Genomic DNA, 23,042 nt, shown 5'->3' on the forward strand with positions numbered 1-23,042 from the left:
GAAACAGAGACCTCCCTATCTGTGTAAGTGATTGGCTAAATATGGGTTAGTCACAAAACCAAGATTTGTTCTGCTGACCCAGCACCAGACTTTGCTCCTTTCACTGAGTCCAGTAGAACCTGAGCTAACAGTACTGTTTGTGGAGTTGTTTTTTGCACCAGACTCAAATTCGAATTACATCCAGCAATAATAAAAATAAGGTGTAATATTCTGGTGTCTCTCACCTCCCTGTGCTGATTTATTATTATTTTTCAATCATTTCTATCACAGCTCTTTTTTAGTTTCAACTGGATACAGACAGCACTTCTGTGTTCTCTTAAGTCCGTCACTTTCACATTGTTTTAAGTGTTATGTGAATGTCATGTTCCCAGCTCAATGCAAGTCCAGTGGGAACCCTCAGAAGTCTGGAAACAGTGAAATTCCTTTGATTACAGAACCTGAAGTGGGCACAAATTTTGTACTCTTTTGAACTTATGCTTTTAATATTAAATACTTACTGAAAATGAGGAGATACCAGACCTTGTAACATATTGTCAATGCATTAAATAGCATTGCTGTAGAAATCAAGCTACAATTGATGTTTTCTGTATGTTTATCAATACTAACATTTGCCTGTTGTTTTCTTCCATCAAACTCTGAAATTACTCTCCCTGCAACTCCATAGTATGTAGATGGAAAACCAGTGCAGCCTGTTGTAGAACAAGAGGTATATTAACTGCAAACTCTTTTAACACTTATCTGCTGTGATGTTGTGGCTGTGTTTTCACTTCATTTTCCCTCGTAAAATGTTTGAAGAGTCCAGGCACCTGGCAAAATTTGAAGTTGGCGGTAGGAATCAAAGAGTTGTTTGGTTTTGGGTGGCTTTTTTTCCGTGTGGTGATGGTGGTGTTTTTTATTCAATGAGCTTTTTGGGTATCTAAGGTCAGAAGTCAGTCAGCTTCTGTAAACACGGCACTAATCTCTGATAAAAGCATTGTGCAGTTTCTCTACTCGTGTAATTTTTGGTACAAAATGGGACAGTTGTGAAACTGCAGCTGGCAAAACAGGAGTGGGGGTCTGACAGGCGGTGCCTGAAAATGAGGAATCCGGTCTGTGATTATAGAATCACTGAAATCCCTTCTGGCCTTGAGACAAGAATGGATAAACCAGCAGATATGTATTATCCTGTCCCAGACAAGTTTGACCGAGATATTTCAAAACAATTTAACGGCGTTACTAAATAGGAGAATACTAAATGTTTCTGTGCTTATTCCAAAATACATATTGAACGTATGCCACTCCCATAGCTGGAGGTGCAGGCTCATTGCTTTTCCAGAAGAAAACTTTCTATTCCTGTAACTTCGACAGCTTACAAAAGTTAAATTTCTGTATCCTGAATTCACTGTCGATTCTTTGTACATCCTTAATACGGGTGGGCAAAAGTCTGACCAAATTTGAGTTATCCAGATGCCTTTGGCTTAACTGAGATACAACTGTAAGGCAAAAACACAGACATCTGGGTGAAATGTAAAGGAAAAACGTGCCAAAGAATGGGCTGGGAAATGACTAAATGCATTTATGCCGCTATCAAAGTTGGCCTTGGAAAGACTGAATTTTCTGTGGTGAGGGTCCTGAAGAAAGCGGAGGTGGATAGAAAAATGTTTACAAGGAAAGTAGGAAATATTCAGTATATATTGTGGTTTAATATAATGCACAGTCTGGCAGAAGGGGAAGAGAAGGCTGGATATTAGCTAGAACATCTTGGCAGCTGATTATTAGACTTAAATTGAAATACCTGTGGAAAGGGACATGCAGGGAGGTGGCCTTGTTTGGAACTGTAAACTGCAAAATGCTTTTTTTAAACTCATAAATTATTGTGTGCCAGACTGTAAATGCAGTGAGTGATTTATCTTTTTTGCCTTCTTAAAAAACCACAACAACAGAGTAAACCGCTTGTGAAAGGCAGCAAATATCAAACCTTGCCAGGAAAACTTCCTCGACCCACGCAGAATGGAGACCAGGGAACATATAATGAGTCAAATTCACCTGACACAAATGACACTGAGGACAACAGCATCCCGGGCCTGAGTATGTATCCATGCCTCTCAGAGGCAGCATGGGGGTAATAGAAGAGGCAAAGCAAACTAGCAAGGGAAATAACATGCTGTGTAACCTGCTGTGTTACACGAATGGACTGAGCTGTTCAGACGATTCGGTGAGGGAAGCTCTGCTCCTTTAGCAATACATCAGTACTTTAGATAAGGTCACTGGAGAATAAAGGCTGGATTTACTTTAGAGCATTTTGCTTTTCTTTTTGCACCAGATGTTATAATTTGCTGACACCAGCGACAGCATCATGAAGAGACTTTTTGTGGGTTTTTCTTTTTTTGAGGGAGCACTCTGAAGAGTGAACAAATCTGTTACTGATAATTGGCATTTTTTGGTGATCCAAACATATCTGCAGTAGGAATAGGTGCACTCACTTTGCCCAATTGCAGTGATCCTGAGCTTGCTGATGCTGTCTTAAAAAACCAAGGAAACAAACCAAACCACACGTTTATACTGGACTGTGTATTAAAAGAAATGACTCCCTGATCCAATCCTGCTGCATTTTAATGTGTGACGTTTTCCAGTACAACCAGCAGCAACGTACATGTTTCAGGGGAAAAAGTGGTTTGTTTTTATTGTTGTGGGATCACATTTTGTTGTTGTTTATTTTGGTAAGGCCTCCTGGTCCTAAATGCTGCTATGTAGCATAGCTTAAAGATTTCAAGAGATTGGTGGTGGATTGCTTTGTTGTTGGGTTGGTTTTCTGGGGGGAGTTTTTCTGTGATCACAACGTTGTAGTTTCCCATTAATAGTCTACAGATAATTTATTAGCCATGCTATTAGGTCTTTCATGTGCAGGATCAAAGGATGAGGAATCTTGTAAAGCAGAATTTTACTCTAGAAACAAGCAGTGAGTCCTCAAAAGCACTGAATTACCAGAGTCTGGTTTGTTTCTTCCATGCGCATTAAATTCATCCTAACTATCACATAGTTCTGTGTTTCACAGAAATTTGATGTGGTTTTGAGCATTGTTTTATCTCAGTAGTATACGCTTCACATGTTACAATTGCCAAAGAACAGACAAAATATAAACGATCATTCGTATCTATCTCTTTAAGATGACTGGTCCAGGATTCCTGGGGCTTGTGCCCACCAACGCACAATCCCTTTCATGTCAAGCGTAACAGCTTCTTTTCTTTTTGTTTCTGCTTTTAATGCTCAGCTTACTACTTTGCTCCTCTGTAACTTTATTTTGCTGGTGTTTTATATCTTCTTTGCTTCTTCATCTGACTTTCTGCTTCTTGGGATGACTGAAGATCGCATCAGGAGTGTCAGTGCACCCGTGCTAGGTATCGTATCCAAACAAGATGCAACTTGAACGTGAATTTTGCTGCTTATTTTTTCCTTTCCTTTTTCCCTCCCTTCCTCTTCTCTGTAAAATACTAACACTGAGTGCACAGTCCAGACTGAGCTCCTTAAGTTTAGCACTGAAATGAAACCTTTAGCTGCATAGCATTCAGACGGGATTTTGGTGTTGTTTTTTAAGATATTTATTCTTGGTCTTATTTTGCTTTCACTGAAGTCAACAATAAAATTCCCGCTGATTGTGACAGATGAATTTTGTTATTAAAAATAGGAAACGCAAGAGCAGATCAAGATCTGGAATTAAGGTTTTAAAATAAACTGAAAAAACAATATTATAGTAACTTTTTCTTGTATCAAAAGTACAACTACTTTTTTTTAATATTATTTTTATGCAATAACATTTTTACAGCTATCTGTACTTTATGTTTTTTAAGAATTAGTCTGCTATAGAACAACCTTGTCACATTTGGTACTAATTATTGACAATTATTGTTGTTAACCCAGGAGAAACAGAGAACATGGATGGTACAGTAGTCTCAGATGATCTTTCACCTCTTTCTTCGGGAACGGATTCGGGTCCACAGTCTCCACTGTCTCTAGAAAACAGAAAAAGTCCAAAAGGGATCAAGAAAATCTGGGGAAAGTAAGATCATGTTTTTTAGTTCCTTGTCACAGAATTTCAAACTGAGAATTCAATCAGTTCTCATGAAAAGATACAGCAAGTGTAAAATGAAACTCAGGAGAAGGAGGGAAAGCAGCTTTCTGTTTGCATAGGTGTGTCTGTCTGTACACGCGGGTGGAGGAAAGCGGATGGTAAGGTTCAGAGTGCCACACTAGTTGAAGAAATAATATATTCTACTGTGTTATTGTGCTGACAATTGAGAATACGAAGTTTTACTGTGTTCCTTCTATTTGGACTGCAGCCGTTTACAAGCCTGGCTTCTGATGTGAATTATTATTTGAGTTGAAGGGTCATGGCTGCTTTGCAAAGCTTTTCTTTCTTTTCTGAGATAGGTCTAGACAGTTTGCCTGCTACTTCATCAGCTGCCGCTTGAATCAGATGTTTGCGCTTTACAGGAAGATTAATACAACTTCTAGCTGTCATTATAGTTTCCATATGAAACAGTTTGCTGCCGGATGCTAACAGCACTGTCTTGGCACTCTTGTTTTGAAAGAATAAGAAGAACTCAGTCTGGTAACTTCCCTGCAGACGATCTGGGTTTGGCAGAGTTTCGAAGGGGTGGTCTCCGTGCAACAGCTGGACCTCGGTTATCCAGATCAAAGGAAACCAAAGGCCAGAAAAGGTAACAGTTTTTCTTTTCTTTTGCACAAGGTATAATATAGTATTGTTAAATACACTGAACAGCAAAATGTTCCTCATTTGAAATATGCATTAACATACTTAATTACGCGTGGAATTCAATTCCACAACTGGAAATAATTTCTCTGTTAGAAAGTGTAGCCAAAGCAGTTTCCCATCTGCACTCCTTCAACTGCAGGGAGCAGCAGCAAAATGTCACCAGAAAATTTCTCATCATCTCCTGTGGGGAATATCTGCAGCCATCAAGATTCCGCAGTTACCTTTTTCTGTCCTTTCCCATTTCTATTTGAAACTTTTATCTTCCTGCCCTGCCTCAAATGACCAGTAGAGGAAGCTGGGCAGTCAAATTTAGAAAACACTTGTACCACAGCATGTACTGCAAGAATGGCTGCTAGAGCTGATTACTGCACAATACAGATCACACTGGGACCTGGCCTGTAGTATCTCCTCTAGTCTGTGATGGTCTTCCTTATAATTTCCATCGTCTTTCCTTTATGGCTTTCAATGAGTTCTATTATTTTTCAGTGACTACAATGCTCCATTCGCTCAGTGGAGTACTGAAAGAGTTTGTAACTGGCTTGAGGACTTTGGTCTTGGGCAGTACGTCATTTTTGCCCGGCAGTGGGTGACTTCAGGCCATACACTGTTAACTGCGACACCTCAGGACATGGAAAAGGTAATGCATGTACCTGTTTCTCTTAAGCAAACTCCAGTTGCTTCTGTATAACCAGGACCCGTCCAACAATGGGCAATTCTACATCTTTGAAATGTTTTCATGTTTGTTTTGCCTCTGGCTCTCCTCATCTCATTAAACTATTTGTTAATGGTTATTATTACAGGAAATGGGAATAAAGCACCCGCTGCACAGGAAGAAATTAGTTTTGGCCATTAAATCAATAAACACAAAACAAGATGAGAAGTCTGCACAACTTGATCATATCTGGGTGACACGTAAGTGCTTGAAGAATTACACAGAAAAGTTTGTGTTTCTCTTGTATAGTGAAGTAGGAATTAACAGAAAACTCAAGTATTTTCAGATCAATCATCAGATGAATTTTTCTCCAAGCAGATGACTGTATGGTCTATCTGCACATTCGGCACAGTCTCAAGCGTAAAAGAGCACTGGGTTGAATACTTCATAAAGCACATATCGTGTAATAACCTGATGATGGCATCTGTGTTTCACAAATTGCTCTACAACTTTGCTGCAATCTGAATGGTAGAGTTCCCATGCAAAGTTCATGCTATAAAACAGCATCTTTATTTGAACGTTCAGAATGGCACAAAAATCATCGTTCTATGAAATAACTTGTCCTGTGAAACTTAGTGCTCTTAAAAAGATGCCTGGTGACTGCTCAAACATGCACGTGTCTCAGGCAGCCCATCCTTCTTGAGGGAGAATGAATATAAATAGGGGTGGGAGGTCTCAGTCTAGCAAGAGCTAAATTACACTGCACAAAGTGCATACTTAAAATACAGCAGAGGTATTGTTGACAAAGCTGGCTGCTGGGAATTGCTTTGAGGTTCCGTTAAGAGGCTGTCCTTTGGAAAGTGAATAGGTAGAACAGCTACTGGAGTGCCTCAGAAGAAGCCAGCTTCATTCTCACTGACGGAGATTTGGATACACCATTGTTTTTCTACCTGCAGGCTGGCTTGATGATATTGGTTTACCTCAGTACAAAGACCAGTTTCACGAGTCCAGAGTTGATGGGAGAATGCTGCAGTACTTAACTGTGGTAAGCTCAAATCTTTTTTGCCAAACTCTGAACTTCAGAATGAGCAAAGAATTGCAAGTTTTTTTGCAAACCAGAAACAGTGCAGGTAGGAACTTCTATGTATTGTTTAGTGCAACATTACTTGTTTTACACACCTCAAGAATAGTAATACAGTGTTATAACTGACTTCCACATGAAGTTTTTCTTTCAGTCCCACATAACACACTGACAGTAAAATGACCTATTTTACACATAGCTTCTTGAATGTTTTGTTCTCCTCACTAAGTTATCAACATTAGGTAATATAAGGGTAAGCAACAAATCCAGTACTTGTACAGCTCTCATCAGATTAGCAGCAATACAAACAATACATACACCCATTATATTTACTTAGTAGAATCACAGAATGGCCTGAGTTGAAAGGGACCATAATGATCATCCAGTCTGAACTGTCTAGTGTGTCAGCACCCTCTGAGTGAAAAACTTACTCCTAAAGGAAGTTACTTGTACAGCTTCCCTGCCCAGGTTTAGAAAATTAAATATTTGTATTTTTTATCACAGCACAGTAACATGATTTAGCAGTTATAAAAAATATAACCTTGTCTAAGCTGCTTGCAGAACCTTTACCATAGAAGTATGATCTCTACTGGTCCATGCCACGTATGAGTTGCTAGCTTCTGTGATCCTAGTCCAGCATGATCTGAATCAGGTCAAAAACTATCCGTGAGCCTTGGTTTTACTTAATAGACTATAAACTCCCCTTCCATTTTTAACCATATTAATATGGTACAATACTATATATAAAAAGCTACATACAAAGCTTGAAATCTTTCTTCTTGGCAAAAGAACCTGTTTTTGAACGTATTCTGTGCTGCTTAAAAGACTTCCTCCTTTACAGAATGACCTTCTCTTTCTGAAAGTCACCAGTCAGCTGCATCATCTGAGTATTAAGTGTGCCATTCATGTGCTGCACATCAACAGTTTTAATCCCCACTGTCTACGCAGACGACCAGTTGAGGAGGTAAAAGTATGTTTAAGTAACTTCATTTAAATAAGCACTACTCTATTCTTCATGAATAATAAATAATACTTCAATCACAGCTATTGGGGAATAGCCTCTAAAAAAGCGGTAGCTGTGCTGCATTCCTGCTCTAGAATATAACAGTCCCTCTCTGATAATGAAAACCTGCCCAGATGACAAGTGATTGAGCTACTTACTAGATGAGTCTTATGCATCTTTCTTTTACAATTATTTGCTCATTTTTATGTTAATTCATCTTTTGAGCAAATTATTTGGAATGCTCTTTTTTGGCTGTCTTAATTATAAACAATTGTATTGTTTTCACTCTACCTGGTCAGCAGAGCTTTTTCATAGTGATACTATAACAGCCTCGTTAATAATGTTCTTCTCAAAATGTTTGGTTTTTTTACACCCAGCATGTGTACTCTATTATTTCAGCATTTGATGCAGTGTATCGGTTTAATCTGTCCTAGACTATACCTACCACCAGATCAGAGGATGTTTAAGAGGTGCCTTGAACAGAAAGAGGAAATGCTTCTCTTTGTTGAAAAGGGAACAGTGTTTACATCTCAACTTGAGATTCATTTTGTGAACGCACTGTGACAGGCCAGGCTGAATTCTCATCATCTTTTCTGGTTCCTTGAACAGAGCAACGTTTCACCTTCTGAAGTAGTGCAGTGGTCCAATCACAGAGTGATGGAATGGCTCAGATCAGTTGATTTGGCAGAATATGCACCAAACCTCCGAGGAAGTGGAGTGCACGGTGGCCTCATTGTAAGAATGCGTTTTAACATCCTACTACATATCTGCAAAGACCTGATAAGACTTTGATGCAAAACTTATTTTAGCTGGTTCTTTTCACGCAGCAAGAAACACAAGTGGACGTTTGCAAAATGAAAGCACAATCCAGCATTTTAAAAAGTTTACAAGAGAAAATTCAAATAGAAAAGCAACTGCTAAGCTGTTAATGCTGAGCTGTGCTTATGCTTAACAGCAACAGTAGTACATTAGAGAACAACAACCAACCTGAACTGTTGGAAAGTTACTGTATTGCTGAGTGTTTCTTGGTTTCTTGCTTTAATAAAATTATGCTGACGCCCTGTCAGAGGAAATAATTGTTTTGAACTTGCATCCGTCTTGCCTGAAAAAAGTTTCTGATTCAGAATACCATTTGTAGCCTAGAAAAGCCAAGAGTTCTGAAATACTGCAATGCTGATGTGCTGCAGACTTAGTGAAAAAATAAAATAGAAAAAAATGTGCTAAGATTAAGTTAGTTTTTAGAATAATGCAGTAGTTAAAAAAAAAAAAAAAAAAAAAAGGAGAGCAAAAAAATCAAAGAACCTTGCTGACAATTAATATAATTTGGCATTTTTTTTGTCTCACTCTGCATTTCTTAGTGCCTAACTCTGCATTCTCTGTCCAAGCCCAGTGAATGTCACAGTACTACTGACTTAAAAAACGTCTGATGCAGACGGATGGAATGAAGAAATTCCTCTGCTAGGGACCATAATGATTTCCTATTGCAAATATTTAACCATATTATTAAATATATATATATATTTTAATAGATTCTCGAACCCCGCTTCAACGGTGACACGCTGGCAATGCTGCTGAATATCCCACCTCAGAAAACCCTACTGCGGCGCCACCTAACAACCAATTTTAACGTCTTAATTGGACCAGAGACACAGCAAGAAAAAAGGGACATAACAGAGTCAGCAGCGTACACACCTCTGACCACCACTGCCAAAGTTCGGGTATGTGCTGCTTTTGAAAACAAGGTATTAAAGGATTGCAGCCTCACTCTCTCATTTCTCATAAAGAAAATACAGAACACACATATGTGAGGGGGGAGAGATCTGTCCCAGAAGCAGCACTACGTTATTCTTTAAGGCATTTAATTTGTAGCTATCTTTAAAAATCTGTTTCTGAAATGAGTGTGCAATCTTGTCTTTTCTTAGAAGGGAGCTTATTTAAACGTATTTAAAATGAACTGTGTAACTCCTACTTTGAAAACAAAGTATATAGCTCTCCAGCTATGTACTTGAAAAACCAGGGTATGTGAGTTTCAGTGTTTAAAACTTGCTTTCTTTTTATTTTAGCCAAAGAAACTTGGATTTTCACATTTTGGAAACTTAAGAAAAAAGAAATTTGATGAATCAACAGACTACGTTTGTCCTATGGATACAAACCCAGGTGCTACGAATGGTACTCAGAAGAACTACACTGGATACAAAGGCCTTAGTCCACTCACTGATAGGGAACTGGATCAGGTGGGACAAACAGACTGATGCCATTCTCATCTCATCCTCTTCCTGCATTCCAAAGCTTGCAAATAATCAAACATTAGCATATAACAGTATTTGCTGCATCTGCATGAACTCATTGAGAAAGTACTGGCTATGGACACTTGAAAGAGTTGTATACTAAGAATGTCCAGGTTTGTTTTCTTTCATCAACATAACAATGAACTCATCCATCTTCAAGCCCTTTTTCAGGAACCTAACACCTTTACACTACCAAGGTCAGTGTATTTTGGCAACTAAGGTAGAGGCTGCAGTAAACAGAAGATTTTTGTACTTTTGGCTTTTGTAACCTGAGTATGGCACGCACCTTTTTTCTTTATATGGGCAGTTTTTAATGTGAGAAGTTTATTTGGACTAATTTGTACAGAACAATCAAGTTACGTATTAAAATACAACTGGATCATAGATTTCCAATAGAATAATCAAGGATTCCAACTGCATTATTTCATTTTGTACAGTGGGAAATAGTTATGCTTAAACAGTATACATGAAAACAATGGCCTCAGTAATTAACAAGATTATTAATAAACCAACACTTAAATAATTCATTATTGTCATTTAGTAGTGAACTGCTTAATGAAACTGTGTCCAGACACTGCATTAATGATGAAAATTAAAAGCCACCGAACTCTACTTTCTTGTTGTGTAAAGGAATGTAAACCCTGAAAAACAGAGCTACCAAAGGCTTGCGTGGCAACATGCAAGACCTACATTAGAGGCAGCTGGGGTGAACCATCCTATTTCCAGTGACCTTAATGAAACATTTTAAATGTAGTGAGAAAATAGCCACAAAATTGCTGAGACTAACTGTGGAAGTCATTCTGTCATCTGCATGGTTACTGCATCTAACATCTCATTTGTTTTCATTATCTAACCGTTGTCTTTTTCAGTGTGTGCTGTAGTAAAAAATCAAGTGCTGTTCCTACGTGGGAACAGTAGCAAGCCTTGACAGAATCGAATATACACACTAATTTAGTATGGATGTCCAGTCACACAGTTAAAGAGTCTAAAAGGAATTCATTAACTCTGAGCCAACAGCTTACAGCGCTGTTCAAGCATTACAGTTATATTCTGTTTTTCACTAGGAGAGCAGCCTTTAACTTAAGCCTGATTTCTAAGTGTGGTCATGCAGCAAAACCTCAGTGCCCTAGTACTGATAGCCTTCTTGTGTAAACAGAGTTAGGACTATTATTGCTTACCACTGGAGGCAGTGCTGTTACTGGAATTACGTGTTTCATCTCCTGGAAAATGTTACTCTTTGCTGATAATTAGTCATGCTGTTCCTTTTCTTGTCTGAATTACAGCTCAGGTTCCGTAAACCATCTTTCTTACTCAGGATTCAATCCTTCTTTAGTCCTTTGTTAAGGCATTTTCATACACTTCATAGCATGGAAACATCACTGTTAATAAGCAACTTAGAAACGTGCTGAAATCAGCTTTTAAAAGTACAGCACCTCCATTTGTCAAGGCAGAGAGAGCTCCCCATGATGCATGTACAGTGAATAATATTGCACATACTGTCTGAATTGAATTAGCTGCTGAATACTTTTACAGATGGAACACTCAGAAGGAACAGTAAAGCAAATAGGGGCTTTTTCTCAAGGCATAAGCAATCTTACGGTATGTACCAGTTTTATTCCTTTTGAAGTCACAAATGTATTCTGCTAGAGCTCAGTGAAATCTGGGTATTGCTGGTGGTGGTTAAGAGTAGTAAGTGGGTCAGTATTCTTGTTACGCACCTCCTTATAGCCTGGTTGCACATGGACACTCAAAAAAAAAAAAAAAAAAAACAAACCCAAAATCAACCCCCAAAATTGCTTAGAAAATACTAGAAATTATGTTTCACTTCAGCATCTTGTTTTCACCAGTTTTACCTATCCCCATGACACAGTGAGAGGCATTGCTCCCAAAGGCTAGCAAAGAGGTAAGACTTGAAAAGTACAACAGAAAGAATATCAGAGGGAAATAAATCCCTGTCTGCTCCTGGCTCCACATCAGTCCATTTTCATTAAATTAATTAACTGACTGAAGATGTACGGACAACGCCACACACAACCCTTGTGTGAGAATTTCTACTTTTGTTATTTAAAGCAGCCGTTCAGGAGATTCCCTTTAATTTTATGTGGCTCTAACCCCCTCTGTTGTGAATCTGATCTCATTACAGTTAGATTTCTCTAACTAAACTACAGGCCTCTGTCTATGTCTACTTGTTTTAATATTGCTGTGATTTTTTTCAGACAATGTTAAGCCAAGATGAAATGCTAAATGACAGCAGATTTTTAACACCTCCCTTAGAAGACTGGAGATGATATTTCAGCATGACCAAGACCGGTAATACCTCATGCCTGCCCAGAGCAGGCCAGGAGAAGCCTGACACTGTGGTACAGAAAAGCTTTACCTCTCCCTCCAGTGACACACACCATGTAGGATTTAGCACTGCTAGCAGAGCAACACTTGACAGGTATCTCTGCATCGCTTTCCATACAACGTAACGTCAAAGAGGTGCTGAAAGAAGTGCTACACAAGTGTTTCTTATGCAGAGTCTGGACAGCCACTATGTTTTACCCTTATGTTTTATCATCTTTCACATGGTATGCTTATGTGCTGTTATAAAAGACTTTTTCTATTATTTTTTTTTATTTTTATAATTAAGTTGTAATGGAGGAATCATTAATATTCTATTATGCCACATGGACTAATCAGAGGCACCCAGCAATTCAGACAGGTGCTGGCAAGCACAGGTCCCTATTACTGCAGTCACACCACAGATGCTTTCCCAGAAAAGGATTTTCATCTCTCATCCTTTTCATTTGTATGTGCCCTGCGCGTTTTTTTTCCCCTCCAATAAGCATGGCTTAGAATAGGAAAAATCAAATGTAATAGCATCTACCAAGCCCTTGCAGGAGGGTGACAATCAAGGTGGCTTGTTCACAAATCTCTAGCTAACTCAAAGGGCAATCAAAATTATTAATGTAAGATATAAGTAAAATACTCTAATGATGCTTGCTGTACTTTGCAACAGAATTTCCAGCGTGATCGCTTTAAACTGCAGGCCTTGAAGTTGAACTGTTGACAGGGCTTTACTGTACTCTCCTGTTTTGTCTAAAATGAATAGTACTGAGGAACACGTGCAAAGCATCAGGGCTTCTAAGCCTTCTGAACAATCCACACAGTTCAGAGAGAACACTCAGCATAATACCTGGTTGATAGAAGATGCAGAACAGGTTTTCAGGAAGAAAAGGAATGATTATAAGACTATTTTCTTTTCCATTGTTACAGCTAACTAAACGCATGCCTGCAAACAGCCTTCAGGACTGGAGCTGGTAGTAGAAACTATAACATTTGCATGAGAATCGGCCGTGTTATTTTACACTTTCAGTTCTCCTTTCATTCCAGCTACAGGCAGATTTTTATGCAGTGTTTTATTTAGCAGTGGGAGATCAACACCACTGCTCTGCCACATGTAAAACAGGACTAAGGGCGCATCAAGCAAGTACTAGAGTTTCTTTTAAACACCTGACAAAATAAATCTGTAGCTATCATATGGAGGTAGGTAGGACAGCAGTACTCTAACAGGGAAATGCAGCTTCTTACTTCTTATGCAAGGGGCAGTTCAAGGGTGAAAGTTTTGTGTTCACAGCTGCAACTGCTTGTGGAATCTGATAGCACAGGCCTTTTATGTATTAAGACGGTACTAACACGGTATCTCATACAGAGAAATGCCAGAAAAAGTATCTGTCCAAACTGTAAAGAAAAGACTTTCTATGGATATGCACGGTTTGCATTACTCCCTCCTTTCTGGCTACAACATGTTGGTTTATATATTAATATAAGCCCAAGGGTGAGCTACTCAAAGCCACAAACCTTCCAAAATAAATGGGAAATCTTGGGTGCTGTCCAGAATATGTAGCAAGGGCTCTTTGAGAGCTGTCTGGGCCTCACTTCATGAGACTTTCATAACCCTGCACTCTGTCATCAAGTTGTAAAACCTAAGCATGAAAATGTTAAAATTAAGGCTGATTTTTTCAAGTCACTGAAAAATTAAATAAATAAAAATCCAAAGGAATGATAAATGAGTCTGTACATGAACAAACTAAACATGCCAGTCAAGCACCCCTCTGATCTGGCAGTGCAGTAGTGCAGTCAGCACTAGTGCCCACATTATATACTAACAGACACATGGAATACCCTGTTGGGTTAACTGATCAGATTCATTCTAGTCGTAATACTGTAATAACTGCTTGGCAGGGGTAGCCTTAATATCACTGAGCTATTCCAAGCAGCCTTCCATTTTTATTTTGAGGATGTACTTATAACTCACTGTTGTGTTGTGCTAAGTTGGATGTGAATATTCAATCTACGCTATCTTCTTTTTTAATATAGTAAGAAATCCTAGTTATAACACAGGCATAAATGCTTACAGCTTTGTTATGAATACATTCTGAATATTCTATTACTTCCTGACTGTGGAATGAGTCTAACAGAAACAGAGGTAGCCGATCTCTTATCTGGGACAGATCCACAGCTGTGAATGCCTGTGTCTTTCTCTGCATTATTGCTACAGCATCCCTAAGTTAAGCTTTAAATACTAGACATTTTGCTTCAGAGGAATTAAAAGTAAACACAGTTGCTTGCAACTGAAGAACCTGAAAACAAATGTGCACTGATGACTAAAAATTCAATCCTACATGATGAAAATATTCAGACAAGGCAAGATGAATGTAAGACCAACTCAGCAAGGCTTACAATAGGAAAGAAGAAGCCATGCTTTCTCTTAAGAAAAGGGAATGGCCAAAAGAACAATCACTCAGGCCAGCAGGAAACAGCATGACATTACAGAATCCTCCTCAATACCATGAACAAGAATTATTATTAATAAGCAAGAAGCAATTACTACATGTTACCTGAATTTTGATTAGACGCTTTTTAGAGACATACTGTGGCATTTTGCTTACTGTCTTGAAAAGGGCTGCAAAACAGCATTTTGAAGACAGACCGTTCTTTGTGAATGAACTGATTATCTACAGAGTGCTCACATCATCCTATTCCAGTTTTACAGCCCTCTCACAAATTCCATGTCCATGTCAACAAACACAATTAAGAAATAGTGCACAGTTACATACCAGTCATTCCTGTAGGAAAATATGCAGTACTTACTTCAGAAAAGGTGCTGGATGACATCACCGTTAATAGGAAAATGTACTGCTCTTGGGATAGCCGAGTTTGTCCAGGTTGGGCTGACAGGCAAACTGAATCATAGGTGGTGGCCCACACATAAGAATGAGCGTCTCACTGCCAGGGGGAGGGAGGTGGGTTTTAATCATGTCTGCAGTGACGAAGCCAGAACTGTACTTCCAATCTGAAACAAACACATCAAACTATTAACCTGACTCTGTACAGTCTGAAATCTCTTTAAACTATATGTGTTCTTCTTGCAAAGTAGCTGAAGCTATGCCACCACCCCTGCAAGCAGAGACAGGGACAAATCTCTCACTGCACTCAGACCTTGTGGTTCCTTTCAAAGAGGACAACAAGCACGTGGATAACAAGAATCTGGCTGTATATGCAGACAAGAATGTCTATGAATAAATGACAGCTTTAAACAAATTAGATTATCAGCCAGGAATAAATAAGAAGAATAAATTAGTCTTTCTTCCAGGAGAGAGAGGTCACCCAGGACACTGGTACAGACACAGATTATTCAGACCTGTGCCACTCAACACATTTGGAAAATCCTAGAAAAGATGATCCAGTGGTAAGGTTGCAAAGCTCAGTGATAACAGAAGTTCTGCAGTGCTGTTACAAGAATAAAAAAGAAACGATGCCAGGTGTTTTCAAAGAGCAGTATCATTGAATACCTCTGCTACTTTATGTGAACAAAGTCAGGAAAAAGGATGCTATCTAACTCAACATGCAAAAATATGTGCTTTAAACTGGTTTAATGACACAAAAATACTGCTGTTACGAAAACAGCAGCAGTTTTCACAAGATTAAGCACATGTCCAGTGTGTACCAACAGCCTACCTTGTGGAGGCCTGTCCAGTGTATACCAGAGTGCGACCTGTTCGGGATGCCTCTTAGCAATGTCTTCTAGCTCAGCTCGGAGCAATATATCCTTTTCTGTCTGCAAAATAAGACTTCTGTTTAGCTCTAAAGCATCTTAAGAATAGTCTGTGATGGGAGCTTACCTAGCATGCGACAAGACAAATGTAATGGTAACTCACTCAAACTTTCCATTTGCATGACAGGTTACTATCATTACAGGCTTCTATAAACTCAGATAAAGAATAACCAAATATGAGACTTAAGTCACCTAAACGCAGTTTTAAAGATGTCAATCTGAACAACTTCGGAATCCCAATTAGCTCCTGTTAACAACCCTGGTTAACAGAATTAAACAGAACCAAGTCCTGTTTCTTTGCAGTCTGCCAAGGAGTAAGATAGCAGGGGGATAAGGATCTGCTCACACTGTTTACTCCAATACAAGAACTAGAGAGTATAGGTGAAACTATGAGCAGACATCTTCAAAACAACTAAAAGACCACACAGTGTTGATAAATAGTTGCAGATATTTTTCTAATTCACTGTCTCTTTTTAAAATCATTTTAACCCAAGACAACATAATAAGAACTTATTTAGTAACCACTTCCAACTCCTATCTATGCTGACCACATTAAATATGCCATCTCAGATCACATTTTGTCATACACGTTCAGCTGAAATTACAGATCAGACAGACACCGGAAGATACGAAACATGTAGAGCAGTATTTTCTATGTCACAGAAGCTTCAAACACTTAGGCCAGCCAAAAAAGCAGGCCATTAAAGGGCAAACAGACATATCAACACGCTTACCTGGTTAGCAAAAAGAAGGTAACATTTTGTAGAGTCGTTGGGATCACTTGTGATATGACGGATCAGCTGCAACATAGGAGTTATTCCTGTTCAAAACAAAGCAGTTTAAAAAAGCAATTATTTCAATCCACATAAAGCTGCAGTTTCAATATTCCCGCTGCCTTCACTTGGTCTTCAGTGGGAGCTCATTTTGCACAGGGCTACAAAACACTGAATTTCTACTCTGTGCCAAATGCATTAGTCGAGGGATTTTTGTTATTCCAAATAGATTAAAATTAAAAGAAAACCACAATGCTTGTGTTCTGGGGCTTTTGACTTCAACTTTCTCTTATCACATCCACTAATTTCTCCTTCAGGATATTCTTCTAAAATATTTTTTGTCATTGACATTGGAGCTCAGAGTGTAAAGTGATTTCTCTGAGGTCACACAGTAAATTGAGACTAAAACTACAATGAAGCTGCTAGCTCTCAGCTCAGAGCTCAAGCTTCAGCGTCACTGAGCACTCATGTATAATAAGGAATGCAAGTTAGATGCTGATCACATCAGGATTCAGAAGAGAGGAGATCCAGTGAGTGCTCAACTCTTAAAAGACAAAACTGAATCAACACTTGAAACATGTTCTTTACCCCAGGTGGACCCAAACACCAAATACATGCAAGCAGTGTGAAAGAACGGCTTAGACAGTGCTCATGGAAGCACTCTGCTGCCAAAGTACAGTGCATTAGACTTCTCACAAGCATTCACGAAGACCTCTTAATTCCCTCAGGTGACATTTGCTGTGGTGAGAGCAGTTGTACCTGTTCCTCCAGCTATCATCCCAAGGTGTTTTGCAAACTTCTTCTGTGCTTCAGACTTCTTATCAGGCTTGATCAGAAAGGTACCTAGAAGAAACATTCAAAACCTGTAGACAAAAACAGATACAACTTCCATGGGAATATATTACTACTGCCTACCAATCAATCAGGGCAGATCTGCTGGGCACGCTAAATGTGCCTAGCAGAGCACTGAGTGCAAAGGCTAGAAGCCTCTGTACACTTTTAGCTTTGAAAGACTGATTTACACCTTCCCAGCTACCCAGAATCATTTATGATCGACTCAGGAATTCCCATATCACTGACTACATCACTCAGCAACTGTGAAAGCTGGTGGTAGCTAAAGGTAACCCGTAGCCTTGACAGAGAAGCAGGTTTACTAGACCACCTTCATCATCCTCATCTAAACCATGGATCTAGCCATTTCTGTGTCCACATTCAAAGGAGTTGTATTAAGCATGAGGCAAGATGCCACAGAAATAATCAGGTACATTGGAGGCTTACATACTTTCATCAAGAACTTCATTTTTGTCTTTTGTTTTCTGTTAACAACATCGTGGTGCTGGCTTGCAGTCAGTTAGGTGACTGCCTTCTATTGTCCTGGGATAAGACCTTGCAGATTTCTGCAACTACACCTGAGCACATCTTTACTTCAAAACTGTTACAAAACCAGACAGGTTTTATTCACCCAAGAGAAAAGCCCATGACAAATATCATACATGAAAGGCACTGGACATACTCCGGTTATCTTTAAAGAAACGTGTAACCAGTAACAAGCTCTCCTAGCTACTACTCTTCATAGCAACCAGATCAGAGCTGAAAGAACGTCTGTCAAACATGCATCACCCAAGGCCTCTGAGATATAAATGATTCATCAGTGTACTATTCATCGTGAAAGGCCATGATCCAGGGAAGTGCTGAGCACTGCTTCCCCCAAAGCAGGAATATTGCACAGTGCCTCTCAGTTGAGATGAATACAAAATCTTTTGGCCTTTTACTAGCATCTTCAAAGAGGATTCTTTCTCTGAACACACGACTTCCTCCCAGCCAGTTCAGACCTGGTTTAATACCTAAATGGAGCCGGCTGACAGTTAATAAGTTACTTAGTAAAACTGCTGAGTTTTTCAGAGGGCATTTGAGGCTACAACCTGCCATCTATCTGGAACATCTCTCTCCAGGTCTGTCTCCGAGGGATTTCCAGTGCAGTCGCCTTAGTAATATGCAACAGCAGATTTTTCAGATGGAGTTATATGGTCTCAGGAGTAAAACAACAACTTGCTATTACTCTGCAAACACTGAGTACTCTTCCAATCATAACCAACTCCGATGGGCTTCTGGGCAAGATCAGAAAGCATACCTTTTCTCTTTCCTGCTTTTCAAAGCAGCTTCTCTGCAAACCCCAGTTTATCAAATACCTCTGATAATAACTAATTACGTTCCTCCCTTTTGCTCTCCCACCTCTGTGTCACAGTACCTGACCCCTTGTAGACAAGCAGTCCGTTTGGCCCCCTGAAGTCAATAACATCTCCAATCTTCATGTTGTCTAGGTACTGGGACATCTTCCCACCTTCTGGGAACTTGGGATTCACATTTTTGTAGTAAACCTATGAAAACAATCATTTCTGTGACATCAGCCATTAGCTTTCAGGGAGTCAGAGTAATATACTGATGAACACAGCAGTGCAGGTCAGACATTTACCATTAGAAAGAAAGATTGCAACAACTCTTTCCTCAGTTATCTGTTGTGCCACCCAACAGTAAGCAGGCTAAGTAAGTAAAATGCCCTCTGCAAACAGACAGGCACGTAAGAACATGTACCAAGCAGATTATGCCCTCCTTTCACCATCCCTCCAACAAGAACCTTATGTTACCCCCATTTCTGTAATCACTCCTTCTGAAAATAGCATTACTGCATCTTTTCCTGTTGTGACCTTCCCAGAGACTTCAGCCACATGCTAGTGTTTCAGCCTTTCAAGACATATGATAAGCATTAAGTAGTTAATAACAATTCACTGTATATGTAACATGAAGAACAGAGAAAACAAAGAAGCCCATATTTTTCGGCCTAAGTACAAACTGTCTTAGAAAACAACTGGAAAATCCAGAAGTCCTGGGATCAAATCAGCTAGCATCCCCTAGCTTATAGGATTTTCCTTGTTTCTTCATCCCATTTTCTTAATAAGTCCATTGGCACAACTTCTGATGCTTACAGACGTACAACTGAACTCTCTCCAGGGTCACACAAAAGCCAGTTCTTATTGACACACTCCTTCTTTCAGGTATGAGCAGTAAGTACTAACAGCAGCATTAGGCAGCCTGAGGAACAACTGCTATTTGTTCACTGCAAGATAAAAAACCACCAGAGAAGTTCCTGCAGTTCTGCCGGTTCCCTTCTCCATCTCCCTCACCTCTACTATTTCTCTCTGTCATACAACAGATACACAACTCACTATTCATGAGCAAGTGTGAGTTTGCCATGCAGTCGTCCTATCCAAAAGAGAACCGATTAACAAACTCTATTATATATATAAAATGTAGTAATTCCCTTCCCTCCAGCAAGCAATTCATCTGTATTAAAGGAAATCAACATTTACCTTTATAATTAAATCAACGTAACCTTTTGTCTCATCACTGGAAACTGGGGTATAGGCTCGGATCACCAGATTACCATTGATCTTTGCAGAAAGGTAAACGTGTTGGCCTAGGGAGAAAGAATTACAATCCAGTGATTTAATGTTTTATTACCTGGCTTCAAAAATCTTACTCAGCACACAAGACAAAACAGAAAAGCATGTATTTGTAAGCCATCAAGCACAAGCAACAATGGAGTTCATCTTTGCAACATACACGGTATATAAAACATTTAGTCTTAACCACTGTATCTAGTCAGGAAAATAAAATGACCTTTAGCAAGCTGTATAGCTCACTGTTATTTTCATGGCACACACGTGCACATGTATTCTCACACAGTTCACCTTCAAATAAGAGCCAACACAACAAGTGCATGTTCTACAACAACTGCAGAGCTGTAGGGTAAATCCTTCTTTGATCAGTTCCAGGGAGTTACTGTTTTGCAAAGGTTGCTACACTGGTAATAAACAAATGGAAAAAGGCTGGAAAGTCTGGCTTTCACCAGCTGATGTTATGTTATCCTGTGTTGTTACATATTCACACTAGATGTGTACTGCTGAAAAAAAAAAACAATCTTCAGAGCACTTACTAACTCCTGTTGTTTTTCTCCAGCTTACACACCTTGGCTGCAGAGGGTACCCGCTTTGTAAGATGCTCTGTTCTGTACTTAGATTTGGTATTTAACTAATAAAAGCACAGCATCTGCTGCCACCCAGCTTCACAAGCAGCAGCATTCATCTGTACGTATAAACAACAAGCAGAAGCAGCAAAATGATCTCGGTACAGAGCAGAAGGTGGGAATGCAGCCCATGCAGTTCCAGAATCACATTCCTCATTTCTTAAGACTAACCTCAAAATAAAAACAAGTGAGTGCCAAAGCATTTATCATTTTCTGAGTTAACACGGTTAGTTCAGTATATAAGTCTGAGGAGAACCTGAACAAAGATTGGTGCTCGAGTGGCTGCATGCAAGGAGGACATGCCCACAGCACAGAACTGGAAAGGCCTTGACGCTTGTGCGTACAGCAAGGCAGCTGCCAAACAGCACAATGCAAACAGGGCTGCAGCTGCCACATCTGCACATCAGCCAGGGACACTGCTCTGCAGAAATTACCATTAATTCAAGGTCCAACGTTCAATGTCATCACACTTTCAGGGTACGGGATAAGAAGGCTGTGGCAATCCTAGTCTGAAATGAACTTCCTAGTGCAGAAAATAAGCCAAAGCTGTACACATATCTGACAAAGTTCAGTGCATGCACAGAAATGGCTCTGAACATTGCAACATCTTTTCTATAAATTTCCACTGGGACTTGCATGCAATAATTACAGCCTTCCCAGGCAGAAGAATTCAATTCCTTATCTATGGGTGTGACTGTATCTGCCAGAAACCTGAGGGCACCCAACAAGCTGAGGCACCAGTGGAAAAGCAGCTGTATTAGAAAGCTCAGACAGGTACCTCTCGTGCCTGTGTCCTGAGAGGGGTCAATTTCCTCACACTGGGGCAGTTTCACCTCAATTTCACCTTCTTGCTCTGAACCACACCATGTAATGTAACACAAGCAGGACAAAGCACACAGAAAATCTGAGCTGTGACTCTTTGGGAAACCTGGCTGGTGCTTCCCTCTGACACGGTGGCTTTCAGGTGCAGCTCTCAACTCCATCATTTACTGAGCTCTGAATTCCGACACAGAAACTCAAGAACTTAAAACTCTTCATTATCACAAATACACGTATTTAAATATTGTAATTATTTACCTACAGGGAGTCCTAAGACATGATCTGGTGAAGGGAGCCCAAACCGGAATTTCTTAGTGTCATGGCTGATTTCCTATTTAGAAAACACGAAATTCAGAATGAAGCCAACACACCGCTACAGCCGATCGCAGGCTCTACCCCACGCCGTGGGTTCAGAGCCCGTTCTTTGTTAGCACGCAGGTAGGGGCCAGCGAGGGCCGCTGAAATGGCTTTGCAGACGAAGTGTACGCAGCTCTTTTGAGGTTTAGGACACACGAGTTCTGCCCTTCGGCTGCCCGCGTCCAGCCGGCACGTTGCAATGCAATGCTCGCGGCCAAAGGTCGGGCAGCGCAGCACACGTCTCTCCGCAGCAGCCCGGGGTCCCGCAGCCGCCCCCCTCGCTGTGCCCCGCCGCTCACCTCTTTGCCCACCAGCGGCAGCGGGTATTTGGCCTGCGGGTCCCGCAGCGTGACGGGGCGGCCCGGTTCCCGCCCCGCCCCTCTGAGCAGCAGCAGCAGCAGCGCCGTCGCGGCTACCACGACCACGGCGACCACCACCGGTGTACCCTGCGGGGAGAAGCGCAGCGGTCAGGGGACGACCGGCCCACCCACCCCCCCCTGCACTCCCCATCCCCACGCCCGGCCGCTCACCGAGAGCGCTTCCATGGCGGCGGCTGCAGACCGGCAGTGGCACCAACGCTCCCGTTCTCCGCCCGCCGCCGAGCTCCGCCTCGCGCTGCCCCCGTGTGCCCGTGCGTTGCGGGGGGAGGCGGCTTTGTGCGGCCGGGCTCCGCGCTTCGCTCCGCTCCTCCTCCGCCGCTCCGTGCACAGCGCAGCGAACGGTCGGCGCGAGGCTTCCGACGTGATGTCCGCGTGGTCTGCCCTGCAAAACAGCACGAGGCGGCTCTTGGAGGCCGGGAGCGCATCACCGCGCAGTGCGTGCCTGCAGGGGGACGCTCACAAGCCAGTCTGTAAATGGCCTTCCATGCCGTGTTACTTTGTACTTACACTCCAGCACAGAAAGTGTACATCCAGGTTGTAAGCGCTCGGGGAGCCCCGGCAGCCTTCTACAGCAGCCTACCTTTGGATTGCAGGGCTCATGGAGCTCTGCAGCTGTTAAGGAATAAAGCGTGCAACATTTATGCAGTCCAAACCAAAATACAGTCGCATTGCATTAACCCAATTGAAAGCGTAGCTTTTAATTCCTTCAATCGGATCACATTTGTGTCACAAAACAGTTCACGTGTCTTCTA

The 23,042-nt window shown here is 40.7% G+C and overlaps 2 protein-coding genes across 52 annotated transcripts in view; one reads left to right on the forward strand and one right to left on the reverse strand.

Annotated features, from left to right (window-relative positions):
• The window catches only part of PPFIBP2 (PPFIB scaffold protein 2), an 87,786-nt gene extending 73,957 nt beyond the window's left edge, over window positions 1-13,829 (forward strand). For 11 of the 49 annotated variants that reach the window (XM_085550063.1, XM_085550065.1, XM_085550051.1 and 8 more), the window contains 12 exons: window positions 1,923-2,067; window positions 3,898-4,036; window positions 4,569-4,697; window positions 5,240-5,390; window positions 5,554-5,665; window positions 6,362-6,450; window positions 7,328-7,450; window positions 8,099-8,224; window positions 9,019-9,207; window positions 9,553-9,723; window positions 11,311-11,376; window positions 11,994-13,829. In XM_085550063.1, the coding sequence (XP_085406189.1) occupies window positions 1,923-2,067; window positions 3,898-4,036; window positions 4,569-4,697; window positions 5,240-5,390; window positions 5,554-5,665; window positions 6,362-6,450; window positions 7,328-7,450; window positions 8,099-8,224; window positions 9,019-9,207; window positions 9,553-9,723; window positions 11,311-11,376; window positions 11,994-12,065 (1,512 nt within the window). In that variant the 3' untranslated portion in view covers window positions 12,066-13,829. Of the gene's footprint in view, window positions 1-664; window positions 707-1,922; window positions 2,068-3,344; window positions 3,378-3,897; window positions 4,037-4,568; window positions 4,698-5,239; window positions 5,391-5,553; window positions 5,666-6,361; window positions 6,451-7,327; window positions 7,457-8,098; window positions 8,225-9,018; window positions 9,208-9,552; window positions 10,390-11,310; window positions 11,377-11,993 lie in introns of those variants that run through there. The other 38 variants (XM_085550057.1, XM_085550059.1, XM_085550048.1 and 35 more) reach the window with 16 other exon arrangements.
• CYB5R2 (cytochrome b5 reductase 2) lies at window positions 3,563-22,537 on the reverse strand. Of its 3 annotated transcripts, none has more exons than XM_085550095.1 (10): window positions 22,441-22,537; window positions 22,210-22,356; window positions 21,816-21,884; window positions 20,019-20,125; window positions 18,899-19,028; window positions 17,410-17,493; window positions 16,612-16,697; window positions 15,781-15,880; window positions 14,914-15,115; window positions 3,563-3,989 (listed from the first exon to the last, which is right to left on the reverse strand). In XM_085550095.1, the coding sequence occupies exons 5-9, from the start codon at window positions 18,981-18,983 to the stop codon at window positions 14,943-14,945; spliced, it is 528 nt and encodes a 175-aa protein (XP_085406221.1). In that variant the 5' UTR covers window positions 18,984-19,028; window positions 20,019-20,125; window positions 21,816-21,884; window positions 22,210-22,356; window positions 22,441-22,537; the 3' UTR covers window positions 3,563-3,989; window positions 14,914-14,942. The 3 variants fall into 3 exon arrangements, with proteins under 3 accessions (XP_085406221.1, XP_015719448.2, XP_085406222.1); XM_015863962.3 differs by having other exon boundaries at window positions 21,812-21,884; XM_085550096.1 differs by lacking the exons at window positions 21,816-21,884; window positions 22,210-22,356; window positions 22,441-22,537 and adding an exon at window positions 21,169-21,252.
• Between the last annotated feature and the right edge of the window lie 505 nt (window positions 22,538-23,042).

Source organism: Coturnix japonica, chromosome 5 (genome assembly GCF_054131305.1).
Source record: "Coturnix japonica strain WE chromosome 5, WE-NBRP24, whole genome shotgun sequence".
In the NCBI taxonomy this organism is placed as follows: domain Eukaryota; kingdom Metazoa; phylum Chordata; class Aves; order Galliformes; family Phasianidae; genus Coturnix; species Coturnix japonica.